A 24207-nucleotide genomic window follows, 5' to 3' on the forward strand; every position below is an offset into this window, starting at 1 on the left:
ACAGCTACAGGTAAGAGGGAAAATTAGTTAATTAATTATTTAAGTCCCTTTAAACTTAAAAAGTCACGCAGGATTTTAAAACATTATATTTAATGCCATTTTATTAAAGCATTCCACTGAGTTTCCAAATGACATGCAAGGCGATGAAAATCAAAGACACTTGACATTTTCTCACCAACTGTAATGGACCATATTACACTTTAACTGATATCGAAGGTGTGGCTAAAGCAAAAAAGCAGTATTTTATTGATATGTAAACATTGGTTTATAATCTTAGTGTGAGATTTACCATAAGATGACACATCATGACTTAAGTTTCCACTCTGAGCTCCCTCTTCACGTATAGACTAAAATCATGTAATCATTGCAATTTGAGATTTCACTTATAGATTCAAAGATCTAAAAATCTTTTCCACATCATCTTGATTCACCTCTATGTATTTCATGCTCTTTCCTTTACTAGTTAATGGACTAATCCATTCAGTTTCATGTCATCTTCTTCAATGCCCAGTGTATTAATTTAGCCTCGTTCAGCATGACATCATTTCAAAATATCCTAATCTATTGCACATATTTCTACAATACAAGGACATTGTTTGGTATAAGTATAATTCCTCTTTAGATAATGAATTTGTTAAAATATTCTCTAAACCCTGAACCTGCAAACACAACATTCAATTCTATGATTCAACAGTGGCAATCATACAATCTTTCAATATATCTCACCTTTCCCTTAATATTAGTTGCATTTCTAAGCTACATTCATATGCATTACTTAGAAGACATGGAAACAGGACAGAGCTCGTGTATAAAGTGTCGCCAGTTGACAAAGTACCCAGAATATAAGATTTTGCAGGCTGGGTCTCACAATAATGCAGAATGGTAGGCATATTAAAACAACAGTATCCATTTAAAAAAAAAATCTTTGGATGAAAACAGACCTACAATTCTTGAGATAAGTTGACACTTTATTAATCCCAAACATGAATTCCAGCATTTAAATTCCAAATATTATTTTGTTAGGGATCATTTATAAAGTTTTTTTCCCCCCTCACCCATCCACCTTTCATTTCACACAGCATCCTAAAATAAAACCAGAGTTTAAAAACCGGTGGAAAGTCAATCAGGCACTGAGTCTTGGTCGAAGAAGCTTGTTGGGTTTTGCTGCGATGGCACAGTAACCACTCTCACTTCTTTCTAAGGCAGCGTTTCGTCATGTGGATCAGTCATATGTGTGCACGAGTCCCTTGACCTGACACACGCTTGTATCTTATTTACGGGTTGCAGCTGAGATGATGTAGTGATGCACACGTGTTCCTATTGTCCCTCTTGCCTCTGTTGGATTCTCTTCTGAAGAAGATTCCAAGCTTTCAGTACCTTTAAAACAAACACATCCAGGAAGATTATTACACAAGTTACAGCTTTCTAATTTCACTTTGCTAAACTGATGGTGTGACGAGTGTCTTACCTGTTTCTGAGTGACCTCTTTCTCCCACAGCGTGCTGAGCACCACGTTGGCGTGTTCAACTTGCTTGGCGTTGGACCACTGGCTCTGCAGCCGGCGCTCGGCATCTTCCGAGGTCACACCGTCTCGCTCTGTTATCCTTGACACTGCCTGGGAGGGGAAACAAGGGGAGGCAGGTGGGTATCAGGGGTTTTCAAAGTCTGGGACCATGGATCTTTCCTCAGACAAAGCTTGGAAAAAGATGCCCAGTTCCTGGATGCCTATGGGATCATAATTATGTTATTTGATCCCACAGACACCCATCAATCCAGTCACAATAGCCTAATATTTCTGTTTGACATAATTTCAAAGTATACCAAATACATAAAAACAGGTCTGTCCAAAGGCATTTATTGGTTTATGACTCTAGGAAAGAGGGAGAAACAGCAAAATTCCCCTGAACTATCTCTTTTAACCAAATAACACACATTGAGGCTATTCTATGTGACGTCCTTTTGATAAATAATGTAATATTTTCACTCTTCCGTTCACTGAGCCTCCCCTGAAACTGTTTGGAGCCCCCCTGGAGAGGCCCGCCTCCTACTCTGAAGGCCTCTGGGACGGATTAACAAAGCGAGTGTTTCCAGTGTTCAATTCGTGTGGAGACTTTCAAAGTTTGAACTTTGGCGCCCCCCAGTGGTCGCATCAAAAAAGACAAACAGGGCATTGCATGATGATGCCAACATACTTCTTCACCATCGGAAATGTCAAAATGTCTCACCACACTCTTTGAGGAACTGTCTCTTGTCTACTGGTTTACACTGACTAAACTCTTTAAATCCTGTGAGCAGCAGTAGTCATCTTTACACCGTTACATTTTCCTCTCAGTCACTCAGGTGGATGTGAGTCTGCAGGTACAAACACATTACCTCCTCATCAGGGATGATGGTGACCCAGACCTCGTGGACCATGTCCGTCCAGCCGGCCTCCAGAAGAACTGCTGCATCCACCACACACACCTGTTTACCTGCAAACAGCAATGGATCAATTGAAGAATTAAGGGAATTTCTTCTGATACAAAGCGAGGGCACAGATTCTTTATTATCCGTGTACGTATGTGTCAATAAGATCAGTAAATTAGCTTAACTGACCTAAAAATAGATAATCTTTTTTAGACTTTTTGGATATATTATTGCTTAACTGTTGAACCTGTTAACACAGTTCTCTGAATCAGAATTTTTAAAAAGCAATTTGAGAAATAAAGTACAAATTTCATAACTTAATACTGAAAAAAATTACAATTTTCCCACAAATTGTTGAAAAATATGGCATACCTCATGGCATGGTTTGTGTATGAGTATCAAAACAACACAGAAAACACTTATTCTAACAAACCTACAGCCACAAAAACTAGTTGTTTACCAACATACAGCTCTGCAGTACAAAGAGTAATAAATTAAATACCTTCCTCTCTGGCTCGGCTGATTCTGCTCTTCACCAAAAGTGCAATCTCAGGCCATACGATGTCTGTTAGGGCTTTTAAACGCTCCTGCATGAACAAAAAAGCATCTTTGGTAAATTGTCGACACACAGTGGTGTAATCTGAGAAATTATTCTGCGTCATCATAACACACTGAAACATTATTCATACATGTCATATTTTTACCTTGTTTCCAAAAACCTTCTTCCCTAATGCACGTCTGTTGATGGTTTTATCGTCATTCAGGAGATCTGAAAGAGACGAGAGACGCATGAGATTTTCACACAGCATGATATTTACAAAACTATGTATGTGCCGTATAGCTGAATGGGGCTTTAACTTTGTTTCATTGTGCAAACAGTAAGAACAAGATGAAAAACACTAGAGGTGGACTTTAAATGGAGCTGCAGATTTCTTGTCACCTTTCATAAAAAACAAAATGTGCCTTTCTGGAGCGAAGTCAGAAATTGCACTGGTGATGTTTGAGAAATCATGTTTGAAATTCAGTTTTTCAAAACATTTGTTGACGCTTGTCTTTGTCGTTAAGCAGGGATAGATATAAGAATAGAAATTGATAATGAAGTAAATGTAAATACTGTAAAAGAAAATAAATCGTGGGACTTTATGTTCCCACAACAGTGACAAAATGGATCAGTTTTAAGAGGGGTGATGTACGACTTTGTGGCCCTTTAAGCGCTCCATTACTCTGAGATTGGGCCCGTCATCTTTAGTCAAAAATCAAATCAGTGGTGTCTGAGATGTCACACCCCTGACCTTTACTTGCAACAGTGCACTCATTATGTCAATCACTTAAGTGTTCAAATACTAAAAAAGCAATGCAAATGTGCGTCACACTCCTAGGATGACACATCCCTAACCATGTCCCAACTTTTCCAGCAATGACATGTCCTGAATGTAGTGTGTTTCCTCACCTGACCCAAATTCTTCCAGCACTCTGTGATAGGCCGCTGTGCCAGGCTGATACACCTCATGGCCCAGCTTGTCGCAGTCGATCCGGACTGCACCCAAATCCTCCAGCTGCTTGGCGATGGAGCTCTTTCCACTACCGCTGCCTCCTGTCAGGCCAATCACATGTGGAAGGGGAGGGAGATGGGACGTGTCCTAGTGCAGAAGACACAGGAGATATGAAAGGGTGCAGAATAATAAAAAAAAAAGAAAATTGTGTCATCTGATCTGTTTATATTTCTTGTTTCTTACGCCTAATAAAAACATGAAGGCTTGCGACCCCATGTGAAGCTTTTGGAACCAGTGGTCTACATCACCAGGGACGTGCAGAATGAACACAAGTCATGTTCAATTTGCAATACTTCCTGTTAAGTGAACTAATGTACAGAAATCTGACAAACCCTCTGACAGAACAATAAAAGTCATATTTATCTTATCAGTTGTCTGTAGGCCTTTAAGGCCTTAAGATTCAACTTGAAAAACAACCTAATCAGATCAACCTCACATACAACCTGATCCGTCTGCTCCTGACACACATCTATCTACCTGTTAACATTGCTTAACACTTTGTACTTTGGCATATGCTCGAAAGAAAAGCTGTTTAACTTTTAACCTGAAGGAGACAGCTCCTGTGAGAACAGTTAAACATTAAAGTTTTCGAAACACCGATCTGCACGTTTAACCCTTGTTTACAAAATGCTCAGCTGCCTTTTTTGTATGAAAACAGCGAGCGAAAACATCTTTAACGTGACCTACCTTAGGTGGGGTGAGGAGGGTGCCCAGCAGGCGAGAGCGTAGGCTGGAAGAGCTGATCTTCTCCTCCTCTGTCTCAGTGTGGTGAGCATCTTTAAGCAGCTGGATCTCATGGAGGATGAGAGCTGGAAGGCCCTGATTTAGGAAGCAGAAACACAAAATGTCGCTGATGTGAACCCAGGCTAGGATCATTTATATCTGGACCCATAATCCTTTTCTTTCCTGCCACTGTAAACCTGATAAACCTGATTTTTCACCACTCAATGCAGTGAATCAATACAGACAGAGAGGTCTGTGTAACAGGTACTGTTTGTTTCCTCGACTTACATTCCCAATGCGTTTCTTGTTGACCGCCTCGCCTCCTCTTCTAGTCTCCTCGCTAACCACAATGCACTGCAGCAAAGGGTCGACCACAGACGCTCCAAAGGGGTCGTCGAGGGGCACAATCTCCACCTGCAGCGAAGGTTTGATGTCTTGCAGGAACTCCTGTAGTCTCTGGACCCGCAGAGGGTAGGGCTCGATCAGCTCCCTGAGTACTTTTTCTAAATCAGGAAAGAAAATGATTTAAGATGGGATCAGATCTTAAAAATATGAGACATTAACTTAAGAAATATCTCACAAAATACACATTCCAACTGAAAATGAGCTACTCACTTTTCAGCATTGCTTGGTCACACACACCAATAAGGAACCTTTTGTCGGCTAGCAGGCATGAGATGTTGAGCAGCGTCTTGTGGGCCCCGTGAAGCCGGTCAAATGTCCCCCCTACCACCACATCACTGTAGGTCTCCAAGGGTTCTGCCTTTTCTTCAGGCTCTTTCAGCCCTTCCTCTTGCTCCTGCAGTTTCATTAGCTGTGGGTGAAGCAGCACCGAGGGCAGGCTGGGACTACAGACGTAGCAGTGGCCCGTGTACCTCTGCAGACACTGCGTCACCTGATGGGACTCACCGGGGTCCTGCACAGGAAAGTCTGTAAGCACCACCTCCGGGGAATGAGACAGAGATTGTGGTGTGGGGAAGGGGCCGTTTGAAACCGTCTGGGACTGAGCACGAACATTGGTCAGCAAAACACGGACATCCAGGTGTCCGCACACATCAGCTGCATTGCTGTAAAGGCGGGAAATGAGCGTCGACAAATCCACCACGGGCGGAATGAAAACTGGTCGAGGCTGGCTCCCACCTCCCAGGTTCAGGCCGGGGTGGAGGTGGACGTACAGTGTTCGCTCCACAAGCTGAGCAGCTGAGCTCAGCACTGGAGCGATGCGCAAAGGGAGGGTGTGGAGAGGAGACGTCAGCACAAGGATGCCCGTGCTGAACATGGACATGTTACTGGTGAAGGGAAATGCAGTCGTCGTGGTATTTGCGGGGTCACTGTTTGAAGGTGGGTAAACACTGGAGGGTGGAAAGTTGACAGGTCAAAAACAGTAGCAGCCGAGGCTGTGATGTTAAAAATGTTAACATTACAACCAAATTACAATACTAAAGACACACTCTCTTGAGCAGTGGTGGTTATTTCTTTGCTTGCTTTGCTAAAAGAATACTACATTTAAAAAAAACAAAATACAGACTACTAAGAACAAGAGAGAAAAACTCAAGATGCAACATGCCAGAGAGTACAGAACAAGTTTAAAAAAGATTAAGTCACAAGTTATAATAGCCTCGAGTCAAATCAAGTCACTGTTTTGATGACTTGCAACTTGACTCGACAGAAAATAAATGAGTTGAGACTCGACTTGGAAGTGAAAGACTTGGGATTTCACTTGAGACATGATGACTATTTATTAACACCTTGTATTTTTTTTATAGATTCCTTTATTCCACAGAACTCCTTGGCATATTTTATTTTATATTGACTGTATTTTATTTATTTAACTTTTGTGTCTACATGTTACTGCGTGTTTTCAGTATGTGTGCAAGGCAAACTGTTGAAACAAACTGCCCCTGGTGGGATTAATAAAGTTGTCTGACTCTGAATCACAATCTGCGACCTGTCTTGACTTGCCCAAGAAAAATGACTTGGGACTTGCTTGAGACTTGCACTAAGTGACTTTAGGCACATGTCTGCTGAGAATATCATTACCACTTTGGCATCATGAGTTTCTGTAGTGTCTGGCAAATACTTTAGACACCAAACACGTTTATTACATTACATTTCTCTGACTGCTGCACCACTGGTTTTCTTGACTAACAGGGCTATTAGCATACTATACACAGTTTGCTGCTGCTGACAAGCTCCATTGTCCAAATTTGGAAGTAGTCAGAAAATGCCTAAATTAGAGATAATACTATTAACATACTTGCAGTGTGTCTGTGAGCCCTTATTCTTTAGTGTATGTTGTAACAAGTCAACAATGTGACTTCCCTTACATTCATTGAATACACAGTATATAACAAGGGATTTGACCTGACAGTTGCTTAATGTTTACCCACTATGACTTCTTGCTAGCTAGCTAGCTAGCTAACAAGACAAGAGTGCAACAACACAACAGTTCACACGATGTTTGACAGCTGCTAAATAAGAAGCAAGTCATTTTTTCCACAACAGTTGACACTTAGACCTCAGATTAACTTATCTGTGCACTCAAAGTCGTAGCTAGCTAGCTGTGCAGTACTACCATCACACTGCCTGTGGGAAATTGCAATAAAATCCTTTGCAAAGTCATCCTCCGGGATCAAAATGACAACAGTGCATACACGTGTATGATGCCCCTAATGACTTTGTAATAACGAAGCAGTGTGTATTTTGTGATGAACAACATTTGCTGCGGCCCATACACAGAGCAATCTGACAAACTGGCAGAAAAAGCAACCTGGCACTCACTTTAGCATGAGCTTACCTGTGAGGAGCAAATGTAAAGCGACGTGAGGAGCGGAACAACGGTGCGCTACATGAGTATTTCCGTCCACACAGCTACTCAGTTAATCTTTTTCCTGCTAATATTCAACGAGGAACTGTCTTATCCAGTCCACTCCAGTCCAAATAGCTGAGCACCTACTGGTGGAAGTCGTTTACGCATGAGCTGGGGGTTTGATTGTCACGTGACAGTTTACGTGCACGCTGATTGGTTGAGGAGAAAAATGAGGAACTATGGGAAATGTAGTCAAGTGACTGCCAGGGAGCAATGTGCAAGTAAGTAGAGAATTTACAGCATTTTACTTTGACATATTACTTTTACTGAGCGAATTGCTGTAATTATTTTAACAATAATGTGGATCATTAGTTGTCTATAAGGAACTTATGAGTGATGATGTAGTGTATTTCAGGCTAGCAATGTTGTAAACTAAACAGGTAGACAAAAACTGTATCCCTTTGAGCCCCAACGGCAAAAAACTGAACACCCTTTCACAGGGAAACATCCAAGTTATTAGATTGGTCTACATCCAGTCACACCGATACATGATGTATGCAATTCTCTATGGTTAAAGCAGACACTCCTTTACTTTTCTTATTTTTAGAGAATATATGTAAATACTCTATATTTAGTTCAAAATAACACCAAAAATGACAATCTGTACTGGCAGAGTAAAAACATAATGTGAATGTAAATGAGATGTTTAGGGTTAAAAGTGAGGTATGCCTGACTCAGTACAGTGCTTTCTCCCACCCACAACCTTCATATCTAAAAATGAATGAAAACTAAATAAAGGAAATGTGACAACATGGAATTACATTACATTTAGTTTGTGGCATATCCAATCAGCAGCATCCTAGACTAGTGTGACACTAACAGTGAAACAAATGCTGAATTTACACCCAAAGCACTTAAGAAATGAATATGCATTAAAACATGAGAATCAATCACAAAGTCAGAGACAAACAAGAACAACTCTTGCAGAAGATTTTTTTAATTTTAAATTTTTAGTTTGAGGCCAACAGTTTGTTTTTACAAAAATAATAAAAAGAAATTAAGTGTTATCTCCATACTGTAGAAAGAGTTGCATGACGAAGCCCGGGGGTTAGCTGGGCAGAGGCATTGCATAATTAGCAAAAAAGGACATCAACACAAGTAAAAACAACAGATTCAAGTAAAAAGTCATGTAAATCACAATGCAGTCACATTAAAGCCTGGTGGCAATTCTTGGAAATTAAGACTCTTGCTGGGTTTCAACGTTTGGTCAGAGGAGTCAAACTGAACCCATGGGTGCAGTCCCTTTGAGACATAATTAGACAACAAGTTGCTCAGTAAGACTTAGAGAACGATGTTGCCTTTAAAAATTCAAGTTTGTTTTTTGAAATGTGAGAGAAATTGTAACCAAAGTATGAAATTCTTCATGATGAGCCTGCAGCATCAGGCATGACATCTTCAGTGGATGTACTGTTATGAACACGGACGGACGCCCACCTTTTGTTCAGTTTAACTCCCCTGCTCTACATAAAGCCTGTTCAAATATATTAATTTACTTTCTTATCGCTGGTGCTATCACTGGCAGCTGTGTCATAATGGCACTTCTCCACACATCGCCTTGGAAACCATCCCCTTACACGGTCTCCCCCTGAAACACGAAACAGAAAGAAACGGACGTTATAACACATTTGTTGCAGTGAATTTACAAAATCACTTCAAACCACAGAGGGAGCATCTCATTTCACCTATCATCTCCTCTTCGCTCAAAACTTTGTCGCCGTACATCCACCATCTAAGGAGAAAAAACAATAATTAAAAATCAAAATCAAAATCAAAACTTACTAAAAACACGGAAGGTTTGATAAGTCTGGATCATTGTTGGTTTTGTTCTGGCTGAATTAACTCACTTGGTGCCACGGGTGGCCAGAATGGTGTCCCCCTTGCAGAGGGGGATCCTGGGTTCCTCGGTGCAGGGGGTTCTGAAAAAGGTTTGGAGACCTTTGCTCAGCGGACAGCAAGCGCCGTTATAGTCCTCCACTGCCCGGTACTGGACCTGCTGGCCGAGTCATACAAAATATCTGGTTATTCTACTGCTCTGACCACTTCAAATTCATACAAGATACAGGCATGTATTTACGAAGTCTGACCCGTTTTATAACATAAAGTACAACTTGAAGAACTGACAGAGCTGGAAGAAAATACTGAAGACACACATATCCTAGCGTAGCCTAAAAGCTCTTATATGGCTGTTCTACATGTAATTCAGCACCACATGAATGTCACAATAAGGATTTGGCAGGTACTTACACTTCTAACTCGTTTGTCAGCTTTCTGCTTCAGTTGCTCAATCTGTTTAAAGAGGAATAAGACAGTTAAAGTCACTACTGTTCGAAACTGCAACTTTTATCTCACTGTTCAACAGGAGATAGATCAAGAGTAGGACTTGCTTTTATACATTCTACAAATGAAAGTTAATTTATCATTTAACATTTCAGATTCATACACATTACCCAACTCAAACAAACTGAACCTACAGTTAAGGTGTGCTGGTGACACTTGGGGTGGACTGGCCATTCAAGGCCATCACCCTTGGGCGTCCCTGACCACGTGAAGACTTGCTTGAAGTTCAGCCAGCGGCTGCCGAGGTCGTACGGGAAGATGAAGTCCTCCCCTGTTTGGTAGTGCTGTATTCTGTCTTTGGCCTGGTGGACACAAAAGACACAAAGGGTGGTAGTGTGTGTATGTGTGTCAAAGGGATCAGGTGGGACGGTCTCAAGTTTCTTTATACTGCACACTGTATTGTACTGACGGATGATCCTGGAGCTTGTGTGCATTAGTCATTAAAGTTTTATTTAAAAAACTCTGGCAATAAAATGTTGAAAACATGTTGTAATTAAAAATTTCTCAATATTATGCAAATAAAAATGCATTTGGACATCTTACGATACTGTTTGTAGATCAAACAATAAAAAATACAAATTACATTGAAAATTACACTAGCACCACAAAATGTCATTACAGAACAAATTCATTGGAAATCAGAGACATCCTGACCTTTTCCTCGATCCAGGACTCGATCGAGGTCTTATTTCGAATGATGACTTTCATCTGAGAAAAGGAGAGACTATGTCATTATCAAAGTTAACTTACATTTTCTTGAACAAATAACTTTTTGCATCACTGATTTTATTGGAATTTCAGATAGCCAGACCTCAAAGTTTGCTTAACCCTTTCTGGCCTGGAAAATCTCAGTACGCATTTTATTACAACAGCTGTAATTTCAGCTGTTTCAGTTGTTTTTTGTGCCATGGTCTGTGTCGTTATTTATTTCACTTCCCATCTGTATCGTGTTTACAGTTGAATTCTTACAGTGTTTGAAATTGAATTAATTAATAGGGATGAGCTGTGAATTTGTAGAACCAAGCTGCATTTTTACATCTGACACTAAAATAATATTGTGTTAATGAGGTATGGGACTTTTGAATGTCAGCAAGTCACATCATCATCTACATATCCGTCATAATATGCTGACTGGGTCAGATATTCACCAGCTGTTTTACAAACAACTCTTGTTGTAATGAAAACTCTCTCAGGTAAATGTCAAATTTCATCGCCAGCAGCTTGTGTAAATTGTACACTCCTTACCTGTATGATGAAAAGCATGCCAACGGCAATAGTGGTGCCCAGTGCCAAGCCTAAGGCAAAGAGTGTGGCAGCAAAGGCAGGCACACTGAAGGGCATGAGGGGCTGGAACTGACGCACAGCACTCATGTCAATCTTCACTGTGCTCCAGCCAAATGATATCTGCAGTGAGGGGAAAAGAAAACAGCTTGACACGTGTGATAACATCAGTGTGAAATGTTAAAACGTTGGGTAAGGACAGTACTCACCCTCTCATACAGCTGTGTGTACATGGTCATAATGAAGATGATGGCAGCGTGTGAGCAGCCCAGTGGAGCCAGCAGCAGGAAGCTAGTGAAGTAGGCGTGGTTCAGGTGGCCGCAGCAGTTGTTGATCCAAGGGCAGTGGTGGTCCATCTTCATCACGCACCTGAGGGAGGGGAGGCAGAGAAGAGGAGGAGTGCTGGGGGAATTTACTGGTCATTAGGGGGGACAGAGTGACAAGTCCATAAGCAAGTCACACTCCATCTTTAAAAAAAGCTGCATGGAGACCTGGTGTCAGCCAGTGATTCTCTAGCTATAGTGCCTCTCTGTGTAGCTCTCTGTGTTTGGTAAATGTAGCTACCTGTTACACTTGCGACAATGGTGTGATCTGGGGGCCTTGTACCCTTGGCACACTCTGCAGTACTGTAGGTACTGGGTATCCAGTTGATTCTCCTGTTTCGGGACAAACAAATAAGTCAAACACTTGATGTAGCATCTTTCTTATGATTAAATGGTTTCATTCTACGTTACATCTTCACTTGCTAATTTATAGACAAAAACCAGTGAGTGACCAATATCATAACCCCTTCCCCAATTAAGAATCCTTACTGGTTTCCATCCAAGGGGGATGTATCCAGGTCCAACAAACATAGCGTTGAAGTAGTTGTAGAGAATGAGGACAGTCCAGTTGATGAGCATGATGAAGTTAATGCTGCCACCTGTAGTGTCAAGTGGCCAATACCAGATAATGGAGTCCAGAATTGCCATGGTGGAGCATATAGCAATGACAGACAAGGCTATGACTGGACCCCAGTGGCACAATCTTCGAACCTCATGGAGGTTCTCGAATGTCACAAAGGTTGACAGGAAGTTCATTTTGTCGCCACAAGTTTAGTGCTAGTATCCTGGCCGTTCAGTTCCTGAAATGATTGACTGAGCTTCAATGCGTTACTTTTTTCCCTCTGCTATCTTGCAAAGTCAGCGGGACAGATGGCGCACATATTTTTTCTCGTCTTCTGATTACCCAGCAACTGGCCTGGTCCCGGGTCACTGGGGCTCTCGGTGTCCCATTGTTCCTTGTACTGGCAAAGAGCAGCATCCTCTCCTGCCAATCTTCGGGATGCACTATCCTTGTGACAGACTCAAATTCCCCATCTAAGAGACAAAAAGAGAGAAATTTTAAAACATCAGAATCAGGGCTGCTACACATCATAACACATTCATCGGTGAAACACTGACAGTCACATATTAATAAGTATAAATACTTGAGAGATAACCCTTGTTGAACCTGAGCCTTCTCCGTTTGCACAATATATACACAAAACTAAATCTAGTGGCCATGCTTGTTGTAGTTTTCATGCATGCCTATGTAAAACTAATGCAGTCAGATGTAACAGCCCTGTTAATCAAATCATCATGAAGGCTGTAGTTTGTGATGCTGCTGAATTGTATTTAATTAATCGACATTAATTTTGACCTCAATGACATAAATATGGTGACATAATATCAGAATGCATGTTATATTTCTCCCACTTTTACCTCTACTGTATTATTTTTCACCCTGGCTTTCATGCCTTGGTCATCACTACCATATTGTACTGGGGACCGCTCAGAAAAATAACCAACTTTAACATGAGGCCAGTGGCTCTAAACTAAAGTGAGCACACTCAACGTGAAAAACACTCAACACCAAAGTGGACGGTGCAGCCTATTCAGAGAGGTGACTCACTGGTTGCACACAGCCATGACATTTACTCAACAGCGACCCAACTAATTAGCTTAAGGCACTAAGCTAGCTAATTCACATGAAGAAAACATTGCATTGGAGCAAGATAAGCAAACATAAGCATTGTCCATCGGAAAAGTTAAATCTTTGTGGGGAGAAAAACTAAATCTATGATTATGCTTTTGGGGAAAAAAAACAAAAAACGATTCGTTTTAGCATAAGGGCTAACGTTACAGCAGTTAGCCAGTTAGCTTCACCGTTCGCCAGCTTGACAATAGTACCGTACTATCAGGCTATGCTAGTGCCACAAAGGGGATAATATAGCTAGCATATGAAAGATATGACGAATGCTTACCGGTACACGTATACACACAGTTTTTATGAATGAGGAAAAAAACTGTCACTTTAAATTACCAACCTGGCCACTTCCTTGGTTTTTTTCTTGAATTTCTTCTGTGTACATACAGGGAGGAACCTTCCTCATGGTGTTTCAGAAAAGATTACCCTCCACTTGTTGTGGACAGTTTGAAATTTAAACAGTGTATAGCCACACCATCAAGAAACTGGAGAAGAAAAAAAAATGCATATTCATATTCTGCAAAAATAAACGTGACTGGTATTTTACACCCACTAGCTGAAACATTTATTGTCGGAAAAATAAAAAAACGAAATCCGGTTCCTTGCCGGGCACATTATGACGCGACTCAAGGAAGGGACTCCATTCGAGCCTTGTTTTTATTATTCTGAGCTAACTGTCAACCAGAAAGCCACCTGTTTTAAACCTAAACGTCAAGATGTCTTCAGACTTTGAAGCCTACGAGCAGGACTTTGGGACAATTACGGCAGAAGTAACTAATAAAATTGGCAGAATTCCCAAACTAAGTGGAGGTAAGAGTTAATTTTATTAGCTGACATCGCTCAGCTTAAGTTAGCTATCGGTTAGCTGACATTTCTCAGCTGAGAGGGCTAGCTAACGGTAGCAAATGTAGCCTACAGCCCCTGTCGTGTTGTTATTTCATCAAAATGCCATTTTATCTTCTGGTAATTTATCGCACTAAATGGTGAAACGAAACTCGAACGTGTTCTTGACTCTTATGTAAACGTATTACTGAATGGTCTAATAGCTTGGTGTGTCTGGTGGTTCTCGCCAGTGTGAAAATGTGTAACACTGAGCGTAATTGGCAAATAGCATCTCATGTTTTACATTAGTTAAGGTACACCCAACACGGCTTCATCCCTTCCCTTTTCAGGTGTATTTTAGAGATTGTAAAGCCCACTAAGACCATGTGATAGTGAGTCAGGGCTATATAAATGAAGTTGATTTGATTTGATTTACTGGTCATGACAAATTGTCAGTATGAATGAGTCTGTTCATGTGTTATTTTTGCAATGGACTGCCTTCTGCCCAATAGATGCCAGAAGAGGTTATAAGCCATATAACTGAAATGTTTTAAGTGTGTTTAAAAATAGATGGATATAGAGGAGACCTTGTGATGGGATCACATGTTGATGGGATACTACGCCCGTCAACATGTTCATGCTCTGACCCATGACTACTCAGTAGTGATTACTACATTATCAAATGAGAACACACCCATCTTTGAACATGGCCTTCATTCTGATGTCAAATACACATCTGTAAAGTTTAATGACTAGATTTTGCACAGTTGTGACATATTACGTTGACAGAATATGTCCACCGACAGACAGACTAGGTGACAACAATACCAGCTGTACTAGAGTGGACGGGAATGACTAGAACTGAGTTATAGTGATCTGCAACTGAAAACAAATGGGGGCCAAGGGCATACAGTAATTCCTACGTCCTACTTTCCTAGTTCCAGCACCCTTGTTCGGATGACATCTCAGAATCTGGCTTTGATTTTATCTCAACTGCAAACCTGTAAAGTTTTGTGACTGTATCTTGTGCGGTTGTGACACTCACCAGTTATATGTCTGTCTGTCTGTCCATTCATTGTCATTGACAACTTTTTAGTTCACAGTAAGTGGGTTAAGACAATACATATGGGAAGTCGTAATGACATGCAACAGAGATGGCCAAACTGATTTGAACCTTCATCCTGATGACAGGTGTCCCAATCAGAATTCCTCATTTGTTAAATAAGTAAATGTATATTCACTAGAAAAACCTTTTGACTAAACAACACACTGTGAAGTTCAGTCTGATAATGGATAGGCACAAATCCCATTATAACTTTCCTACAGTGTGTCTTTCAGTCTGGACTGATGTACCTGTTAAACCCAGCCTATTTCAAAATGTTGTTCCTATTATTCTGAAACTTGATTACCAGCCGCGACAGCAGGCCTGGTATTGTTTTCAACTTGTGAGTCTGTCTGTATGTGTGTGTAATCATGGACAGATGTGGTCCTGGAGACACCTGTTGTAATGGGAATTATGACAGGATGCACGGGATATGGAAAGTTTTTCAGCCGATACAAATAACTGGAATTACCTGCTTCTCCTGGCCGATACTAATAAGTTAAATGATGATTTGACTTTTTTATATTGTTAAAAGAAGTTCTTGAACTTAGCCTGCAATTTATCCACACCTGAGATTAAGAAAGGCTATGAAGTAGTGAGCAAAGATTTTCATATTCCATAGGTCCAATAAGATTTATTGTGTTAAACTTGTAGACTTTTTTCTCTCGTCGTAAAACTCTTGAAAAAAAGTGTATAGCAAATTGCAATCGTGTGGTCTTCCTCTGAAACTGTAAAAAAGGTTTTCACTAGTAATAACATGTTCGGCGCTTTAGTCTACACTGCGTGGTTCTGCCCAGGTGCAGCAGATTGACATCATGAGCACAACAACAATGTGCTGTGCTTCTTCTTCTTCTTCTTCCTCTTCTTCTTCTTCTGCTTCTTCTCATCCGCTTATTGTTCAGCGCTTGTGAAGACAATGAAAGCAATTTGGCTTAATATTGTTGGCACCAATAAATAGCTGAATATATACATTTCCTAATATTGGGCTGATAATTTATCATGCTGATATATATCGTGCATCCCCAAAATTTTTTTGATGTGATAGCATCACAACTGTAAAAGTCACAAAACTTTCTAGGTGTGCATTTGAGATAAAAAGGAGGGCCAAGTTCGAAGACGGATGTGGCCGGAGCAAGGGTGTTTAAAGTAGGGGGTAAGAAGAAGAGGAAGGAGCCATTACCCCCTGACTTTACGCCCCTGGCAAACTGAGACCGCCTTGCGATGGGACCATGCCAACTGTGATTTCAAAATGTTGTGTATGGTTTAATGGAACACATGAGAGAAGTGGGTATGGGAAAACAGGTTGTCTGTAGCCTACCATGTATAATGTAGTGGTCCATTCGACTGATTTGGGGTTGCAGCTGGTGTGATCCTATTGTGAGTGCCTAGCTAGATTCTAATCTTGTTTATTTAGCACACTGTCATGGTATACTTTTTCATAGACACTATGGTCTCACATTCAAACACATGACTCCTTTTCACTGCTACATCTGTCGAGCGTTACAGACAGATATCATCACCGAGACATCATTCTGCCAGTATCATACAGCTGTGCACACAGTAGCCTTTTTGTTCTCATAAGTGTGAAGACCTGTCCTTATTTACACAGACTAAACACTGTTTTTGCAATTCATGCTATAGATTTGAGCTGCTATTGGAAGTGGAGGTAGAATAGTAAATATATATATATATATATATATGTGTGTGTGTGTGTGTGTACAAATACAAACACAAAAAGAAAGCCGCTCTGCACAGCATATATCCGAAATACAAAAAAAACTTTTATTGAAGCCTCCAAAATCATTCAGGTTTCCCTCATTAGGAATGATGCTGAGATACAAAAAACATTTCAAAACAACAATACTCATTAAAAACAATTGCACACTGAGGTTAAGTGTTTTGAGATCAGCATCTCGAATTGTCCCGGCGGGGTATTGACAGTGTAGATGTTGAGAATGTTAAAAACTAAAGGCAGATTTTACAAGTTCAGAGGAAACACATTGGACTTGACACACAAGACTGTCAATAGAGTGAGTTATACAAATTAAACAATAAGTTGTGTAATTCAGCTGGCATTTTGCAGTGTGAAATGCACTACATGTTTTTGAATTGGCATTGTTTGCACAAATCCAAAAGATATGATAAATATATACATGAATAAGCATGAATATTGTATAATGAACTACTGTAAATGTGATGTTGCTGGCTAAATTGTATTGTCCCCAACTAGTTGATTTCTGCTAGTTTGTTTTCAGTTTTGCCTGCTAAAAACTGTTTCCAACCCCTACTTGGAACATTTGTCTCCATCTCTGGACTCAGACTCGCTCATTGGTTTTTTCAAAGGCCACAGGCTCTCACAAAAACCTCGCCTGACTGAATATTTCTGGTTTGGAATTGGCATCTTTGAAGATTCATGGCAGCCCATTCCACAGTGTAATTCCACATTGCTTCCTCTCGCCATCTGTTGACTGTGTCAGAGTAATACCATATGAATATGTACAAAGCCAGGAAACACATTACAAACATAAGTAGTTGTTCAATGTCTTCTGCCACCAACAGAATGGTTTACAGTTGAATTTCACTTCCCTTCCTTCTCATTAAGGGTTTTCTTCTCTCCTTTCTTAATTCCCTTTGGCTCTTCTTCCTGAAGTGGCTGAATTTTTCCCGCAGTTTGACAGCCCTCTATTTAATAGATTAATATAGCTCCAGACAAAGGGCTTTTGTCGTAGCTGTTGTTGTGTTTCTCTATTTCACATGTGCACAATTGCTGATAATGGCCAGGGCATGTGGAAAACTGTCCTTGACTGTCTTCATTCATGTAACAATCAAATGAATGTGTGTTTGTATATTTATGTGTTACCATCCCCCAAAACCTGAGGTTCAAGAAATATTAGAATAAGAATACAGTGAAATGTTGGGTCTTCGTCCATGAAACACGAGTTTAATTTTGTTTTCCACCTTTGAGTGTTTATGGCAAGAGATTGCCTGTCAATCATTGCAGCTCAAATCTGGAACATTTTTTCAAGTAAAACAAAAATAGTTGCCAAGCCTTGCTTCTTCTTTATTTGCTTTACTATTGTGTACAAATCTCCTCATCCGCCTGTCAGCAGGCTGTAGTCTCGGTAAATATCCATACATATTTCACAGCCCTACAGCTCGGGCCTGAGTTTGAGAAAGAAAGCACCATCTCACCTTTCAGTGAATTGCCCCTGGCTGTTTACTGTGTAGGTTGTGGGGTTGGACACAGGTTTTAAAAATGAATTTGAGGACTGGCAAAAGGTAATGTTGGCCCATGGTGCCTGAAAAATGAAGATCTTGGCTTGTTTTTTTTTGTTGTTTTTTTTATTGCAATCCCACAGCTGATAGCTCTGTGATTTGAAGTTGTTTTTCTTGTACTTTATTTTTCTGTTTTCTAGTCTGATAAACTCAAGGTCATTCAGTCACATTGGATGATACAGAACACTGTACATAGGAGATGCTAGTCACACAATGGTATACTTTCATTCACATTCACTTTTTTAACTTATGATATACTATTGACAGAAAGTAAACATTTCTACTTTCCACAAAGCAGTCGCAAAAAACAAATACAACAAAAGTAATTAACACCCACCCATCCAGACCCACCCCAGTTAACATTTACATGCGTTTGTACTTCATGCATAGGGCGCATATTTAAATTTGAAGAAATAAAGAAGTAACGGACAGAGAACCATAGGACATAAGATCAAGTATCATGACAACCGAGACAATAAAAACGAGACAGAAAGATGGCACGACAAACAAAGACAGTGTACAGATAAAAGTCTTAACGATCCATTCAGGTGTTATAATATAAAATAAGAAATACATAACATCTTTTAGCCAAACGAAAAGGACCAGGAGTATTCTCTGCCATGCCAAAAGTGTAGTAAATGCTATACATTCACTTTCGGTGAACAGTATTCTCCCACAATGCAATGAACATAGGAAATGGAGGAGCTGCTCACAGCTGGAAACAGTTTAAACAAAGTATTGCATCTTAAGAGAGGCACTTTGTCTTTGTGAGCTTTAATTAGCAGTGACATTCCAAAGCAGTTTGATTGACGTCCGTTGTCACACATACTGAATCATTTCTGTCCGAATGAAATGCTAGTAGAAGTAATAGGGTTTTTTTTTTCTATACTTACTGCTTAATTAGTTAACTAAGCCGATTAGTGTTTAGTATACTGTAAAGAATCATTACTATATAGAGTGAAAATTGGACATGCACAGGCTGTTACGGCTTACTGGGACACTTTAATAGAACTGGTCCATCATTCATGTTATTACTAACACCTGTCCTTTTCATAATATAGCAAGTGTGTATATATATATGTATATATGTTATTAATATACTATAATTTGCCTGATTGTTTGGTTAATTATTTAAAAAAATGTGAAAATAATGACATGTCCAGCTAATCTGATGTCTCAAAATTAGAGCCTGACCAATACCAATACCAGCCAATAACGACATCTGAAATAGATATTTTGTTCGATATAGACACATTTTTTGCAATGATCCCTCAAATATGGATGTCAGACACTTGGGATAAAGGCATGTAACTTATATTTTACAGTTTAACAAAAACCTTTATTGTCCTTACAGACACTAATTCTCTGAAACATTACTAGGAATTTAACAATTAAAAATGATTCCTAGCATCTTATTCTGCATTATCATTTCTAATTAAAGGATACCTATGATAGGCCAATAGCGGCCAATAATATCTGCCAACCAATATCTTGGTTAGGCACTACTTAAAATAGTTTATTTTGTCTGACACAGCCATAAAAAAATCAGTCACAAGAACGTGATTCAGAGAAAAACAAGCAAATTCAAACATTTGATTTTTTTTGATGAGCTTTAATAATGATTTGGTTATCAATCTGTGAATAAAATTAATCCAAATTAAATTAACACATTTAATTTTTTTCATGTATGTCCAAGTTTTGTTCTAATCTCTCCCTTTTAAAAAAAATCTCCATTAAAATGTGTTGTGTTAATGATGCTTTTTAAAACATTTAATGATGTTTGATCACTGAACTACCCCACCGGACCTGGTTCACTTTCACTTGCCAAAGAGCTAATTTCAGAACAAAGACCAGTTCCTCCATGCACAGAAATTAAGTGGCAATGTTGCTGGCTGCTTTAAATAACGATGGCATGTACTGCAGTTTACATGCTTCTCGCGAACTCTCGGAAGTCGTAATGAGTTTCAATGGGTAATGTGGAAGAGCAGCCAGGGGGTGAGGTGCAGAACGGTGCGTTAGTCATTTTGAGTGGGACTCATACTTCTGGCAAGTGAGCAAAGCTGACACCTCCCTTCCCTTTGAGTTGGCACGAGGTGTCTCACTGCTCCTCAACAGAAACCAACAAAGGCCTCATAGACGCCAATAACTAAGAGACATCAAATGTTGGCTCGTCGTGTAGAGAGAATGTGTAAATATATCTTCAAATGTGTCCTCGTGTGTTGTTTTCTCCCAGTCTCTTTCTTTCTCTCTCCCCCTCTCTTCCCCCGTTGCGGGGGAGTTAGGCTGTTGTCATGAAGCGCTGTTACTCTGTCGGCTGATCAATATGTTGCTGTTTTTTTCCCTTTCAGAGGAGAAGACACAGCTGGTTCTAAATGTCGACAAACAGCTTGAAGAAGTCAGAGAGTTGGTATGTCTTTGATCAGTAATTTTCTCCTCTTCCCATTTCCTAAATAATGAATTTGTGCAAAGAGGGAGGGGACAATTTTCACTGGCACCAGACAACGGCACCTGTATTATCCTGGTGGTGACATGACATGCAGACACACACGTGGCGGAAAGGAGGCTTCCTCCTCACATGATTACTTTCCAGTAATCTGCTTTTAAGTGACACCCCTATGACACATTTCAAGCCATTATCTTGAGGTGGGAGTCTTCATGTTGCTGCTTTAAAAATGAGCAAAGTCACCTGACAGAGACAAATTGTTGTTGCAGTTGTCTTGTTATGTCACAGTGATTAGTTTCCTCCAAATCCACCACACAGAGACCTGTCTAGCCACGCATCAAATGTACTTTTACTTCATTCACTGTGACATTGTTGGGCCTGTGCATGTCTCCGCAATGAAGGGGCCCTCGTATTTGATTGTGTATTTATTTACAGAACAGCATTCGTCTGTCGCAACTTTTATCACTGCTGAGTGACGTGAGCGGGAGGCATTTTCCTTTTACAATCAACATTGGAACATCTTAAAGTTAATGCTGCTGAAGTTAGTCATTTCATGAAGTTTAAGATTTTCAGAGTTGTCACTGTTTCTATCTTGAGCAGCTTTGTGTCATAGATAATAACCTTTTCTGAGACTTGGCAATACATTTACAGAAATATACATGGAAAGTAAGAGATAAGTGATCATTAGAGGATGGGGAGGCCTAGATTTTTAAGCATCTGTTCAAGAGTGCTGTAAAAGTGATAAAGTGCCTTAACATTATGATGTAAATATGGATTTTTATTTGTGAAGTTTGGATGAACATGTGTAATGTGTGTTAAATTAACGGGGTTAACTGCGGCTTTTAGCTGGAGCAAATGGACCTGGAGGTGCGGGAGATCCCTATCCAGAGCCGAGCCATGTACAACAGCAGACTGAAGAGCTACAAGCAGGAGGTAGAGAAGCTCGAGAAAGACTTTGTAAGTACACAAACTCCTTCCTAAGTTTTTGTTAATGGTTATTTAAATATGAAAAAAATTATGTACATTATCAACGTTTAGCAAATCATCTTTTAAAGTGTGACTTTAGTCTGTATAGCAAGATACTGATAATGTATATAACATAATGTACTAAGAAGTTGTCACTTTCTCAAATCCTTTGTGGTTTTATACACACATCCATTGTTTGCGCCCTCAACCAAACTCTCTTTCTCTCTTTAGCACACACACACACGCGCACACACAAACCTGCGCTGAAGCTCACTGGTGCATCCACCGAGGTTAATTCCAAGTTCGTATTTGAACTTGCGAAGCATTGCCTATTGAGAACGGGTTGTGTGTGTTTGTGTTGTTGTTGCTGCAGAATCTGGCCTTGTTTAGTAATTCATAAATCACTGTATGTCTTGACTTGATCTCTAGCCTCTATCAAAGCTTAATGAACAGCCCATTCCTGTGGGTCGCTTGCTTTAAGTCCATATTGTGTGCTCCCAATATTGCTCAAGGTATTTCACTTAATCAATAATATGACCGAAATGAGCAATAACTTAATGTAACTCTGTTGCTTTCTTGTTTTTTTTCACTCCCTTTATAGCTTTAACTATTACCCTAAGTTGCAAAAGTATCTTTAATTCATTGTTGTATTCAAATATGTATCTTTAATGATACCTTTATTTGTCTGTTTTTGTTTTCTGTTGTCAAGTTTGTTGTGCTGCTGCTCACAACACGATAATAAACCCGTGGTGTAAATGCAACTGACCTTGAGCAGGAGAGCAGACGAGTCCTTCCACAAATCAAATATGATGTGGAATAAATCCACAACCTCAGAATGGGTTGGAAAAATAAACACTGACTCACACTGGACGTTTAAGAACCTTAAAATTAATTCACAGAAGGCTGACCTGGGATCGGTTCAACATTTAACCTTCTCATCAGTGAAGCTCTGATACTTTTAATAGTTTTTGCAAAATCATGAACAAACTTTTCTCAAAAGTGAAGGGAACTGAAGTTGTAGCATCACTCTGTTTTCACAGCAAGGACATTCATTGTTGAGTAGCTAACACCTGATAATCATTTCAAAACTGATCCTTAAAAATGCACCTTTTTAGAGTGCTAGATTGGAATGATTGAATGAAAGTTGTGAGAATAATAGTTTAACAAAATAGAATTAACAATATGTGAAGAAATGTATTTTGAATGTTCTTATAAACAATGTGTTAAATAATTACCCGTATCTTAACATTTTGTGTCTCGCACTACAACAATAATCTAGATGAAAACCCTGGCTTCTATTTCACTCTAGCATCTAATATCATTAACCACAAACTGCTTATTAAAATCTGTATTGAATCAAATTGGGGAAAATAACATCCACCCTCCAAGCCATCACTGTTCCAAATGCAGAACAAACAAATAAACATGCATAAACAAACCATTTGGATGGTGATATCATGTGCTAGTGATCTGCGAGAACACCGCAGAGATGTGCAAACTGAGATCACAGAGGAGATCTCCGTGCCAAGACAGTTTACTTTCCTCGCCATGGGCATTTAATTGGCTGCTGATTAATCTTTAACTTTTCTTCTCCCCACACTTACCGTGCTTAATCATTAAGCAGTTAACACCCACTGGGACTGATATTGGTGCTAATTTTCATTCACTGGCATTTTTAGGTCTGTCTTAGGGGTATATGTGGTAAAATTTGTTTGTTTAACCTGGAAAAAAAAATAGCATTTCTGAAACTAAACCTTGCATTGGGGTGGACGATCTGGCCAAAAAATGATGTCACAATTCTTTTTTTTTTAAAATTGTTATCTTATTTCTCAATTTTAGAATGCCCCTGTAGATTACATGTACATTTACATTTAGGGCATTTAGCAGACTCTTTTGTCCAAAGCGACTTACAATAACTACATTTGTCACAAGAAAGAAACCACAACATATCACTGTTGATAAAGTAGAAAAGAAAAAATAGAAACAATTTTCAAGCCCTCATCCGAGCCACCATCTGAGCATGGTAGTTGGTATTTACAAGGGAATTTGCAGCATTAAAACACTATATTGCGTTAACAATAGTTCTTTTTTGGCACAAGTGCCTCATCTGCCATGTTGCTAGCCACTCTATAACTCAAGTCACATTATTCACAATAAGTCACCCAAAGAAGAGCGACGTGAAGTAATTTGTCCAATCAGCAGAGCGATCTTGTGCTATATTGGTTTGTTCACATATGGATCTGCTAGCCAGTGAAGTTGTGTGAAGTTTGGAAACAAGTACGGACATTAACTACCATCTCCAGGATTTGCCTAAAAAGTTTGTGGACGCTTGAGCTGCAACGATTAGTCGATAAATCGATTAGTCAATCGAAGGAAAAATAGTTGCTACACTGATAATCAATTAATTGTTTCAGTCATTTCT

The 24207-nt window shown here is 39.7% G+C and overlaps 3 protein-coding genes across 8 annotated transcripts in view; 1 reads left to right on the forward strand and 2 right to left on the reverse strand.

The window, feature by feature from the left end:
- Positions 1-83: 83 nt before the first annotated feature.
- coasy (CoA synthase) lies at positions 84-7649 on the reverse strand. The gene is made up of 10 exons (XM_084342818.1): positions 7480-7649; positions 5298-6034; positions 4971-5185; positions 4647-4778; positions 3857-4046; positions 3111-3175; positions 2909-2993; positions 2374-2471; positions 1469-1615; positions 84-1377 (listed from the first exon to the last, which is right to left on the reverse strand). Exons 2-10 carry the CDS (start codon positions 5965-5967, stop codon positions 1318-1320), a joined length of 1662 nt encoding a protein of 553 aa, XP_084198944.1. The 5' UTR covers positions 5968-6034; positions 7480-7649; the 3' UTR covers positions 84-1317.
- Positions 7650-8467: 818 nt separating this feature from the next.
- On the reverse strand, positions 8468-13647 carry zdhhc6 (zDHHC palmitoyltransferase 6). Of its 3 annotated transcripts, none has more exons than XM_084341852.1 (11): positions 13517-13647; positions 11982-12527; positions 11734-11825; positions 11379-11538; positions 11134-11292; positions 10543-10596; positions 10023-10190; positions 9796-9837; positions 9396-9541; positions 9234-9280; positions 8468-9136 (listed from the first exon to the last, which is right to left on the reverse strand). In XM_084341852.1, exons 2-11 carry the CDS (start codon positions 12246-12248, stop codon positions 9036-9038), a joined length of 1236 nt encoding a protein of 411 aa, XP_084197978.1. In that variant the 5' UTR covers positions 12249-12527; positions 13517-13647; the 3' UTR covers positions 8468-9035. The 3 variants fall into 3 exon arrangements, with proteins under 3 accessions (XP_084197978.1, XP_084197976.1, XP_084197977.1); XM_084341850.1 differs by having other exon boundaries at positions 9396-9544; positions 13517-13645; XM_084341851.1 differs by having other exon boundaries at positions 9396-9544; positions 13454-13519.
- Positions 13648-13796: 149 nt separating this feature from the next.
- The window catches only part of vti1a (vesicle transport through interaction with t-SNAREs 1A), a 128317-nt gene continuing 117906 nt past the window's right edge, over positions 13797-24207 (forward strand). For all 4 annotated transcript variants that reach the window (XM_084342089.1, XM_084342090.1, XM_084342091.1 and 1 more), the window contains exons 1-3: positions 13797-13986; positions 20725-20783; positions 21666-21776. In XM_084342089.1, the coding sequence (XP_084198215.1) occupies positions 13893-13986; positions 20725-20783; positions 21666-21776 (264 nt within the window). In that variant the 5' untranslated portion in view covers positions 13797-13892. The remainder of the gene's footprint in view (positions 13987-20724; positions 20784-21665; positions 21777-24207) is intronic.

Source organism: Pagrus pagrus (assembly GCF_965226575.1).
Source record: "Pagrus pagrus genome assembly, chromosome: 21".
NCBI lineage: Eukaryota > Metazoa > Chordata > Actinopteri > Spariformes > Sparidae > Pagrus > Pagrus pagrus.

What these genes read in the sequence shown, in the direction of transcription:
- coasy (XM_084342818.1), bottom strand. Translation starts at nt 5,967, where the DNA reads ATGTCCATGTTCAGCACGGGCATCCTTGTGCTGACGTCTCCTCTCCAC. An exon ending in CCATCATCCCTGATGAGGAG is followed by an intron (nt 1,616 to 2,373) that starts GTAATGTGTTTG and finishes TTCCCCTCCCAG; the next exon opens with GCAGTGTCAAGGATAACAGA. An exon ending in AAGAGGTCACTCAGAAACAG is followed by an intron (nt 1,378 to 1,468) that starts GTAAGACACTCG and finishes TTTGTTTTAAAG; the next exon opens with GTACTGAAAGCTTGGAATCT.
- zdhhc6 (XM_084341850.1), bottom strand. Translation starts at nt 12,248, where the DNA reads ATGAACTTCCTGTCAACCTTTGTGACATTCGAGAACCTCCATGAGGTT. An exon ending in CTGGCCACCCGTGGCACCAA is followed by an intron (nt 9,281 to 9,395) that starts GTGAGTTAATTC and finishes TTTTCTCCTTAG; the next exon opens with ATGGTGGATGTACGGCGACA. An exon ending in GAGCGAAGAGGAGATGATAG is followed by an intron (nt 9,137 to 9,233) that starts GTGAAATGAGAT and finishes TTCGTGTTTCAG; the next exon opens with GGGGAGACCGTGTAAGGGGA.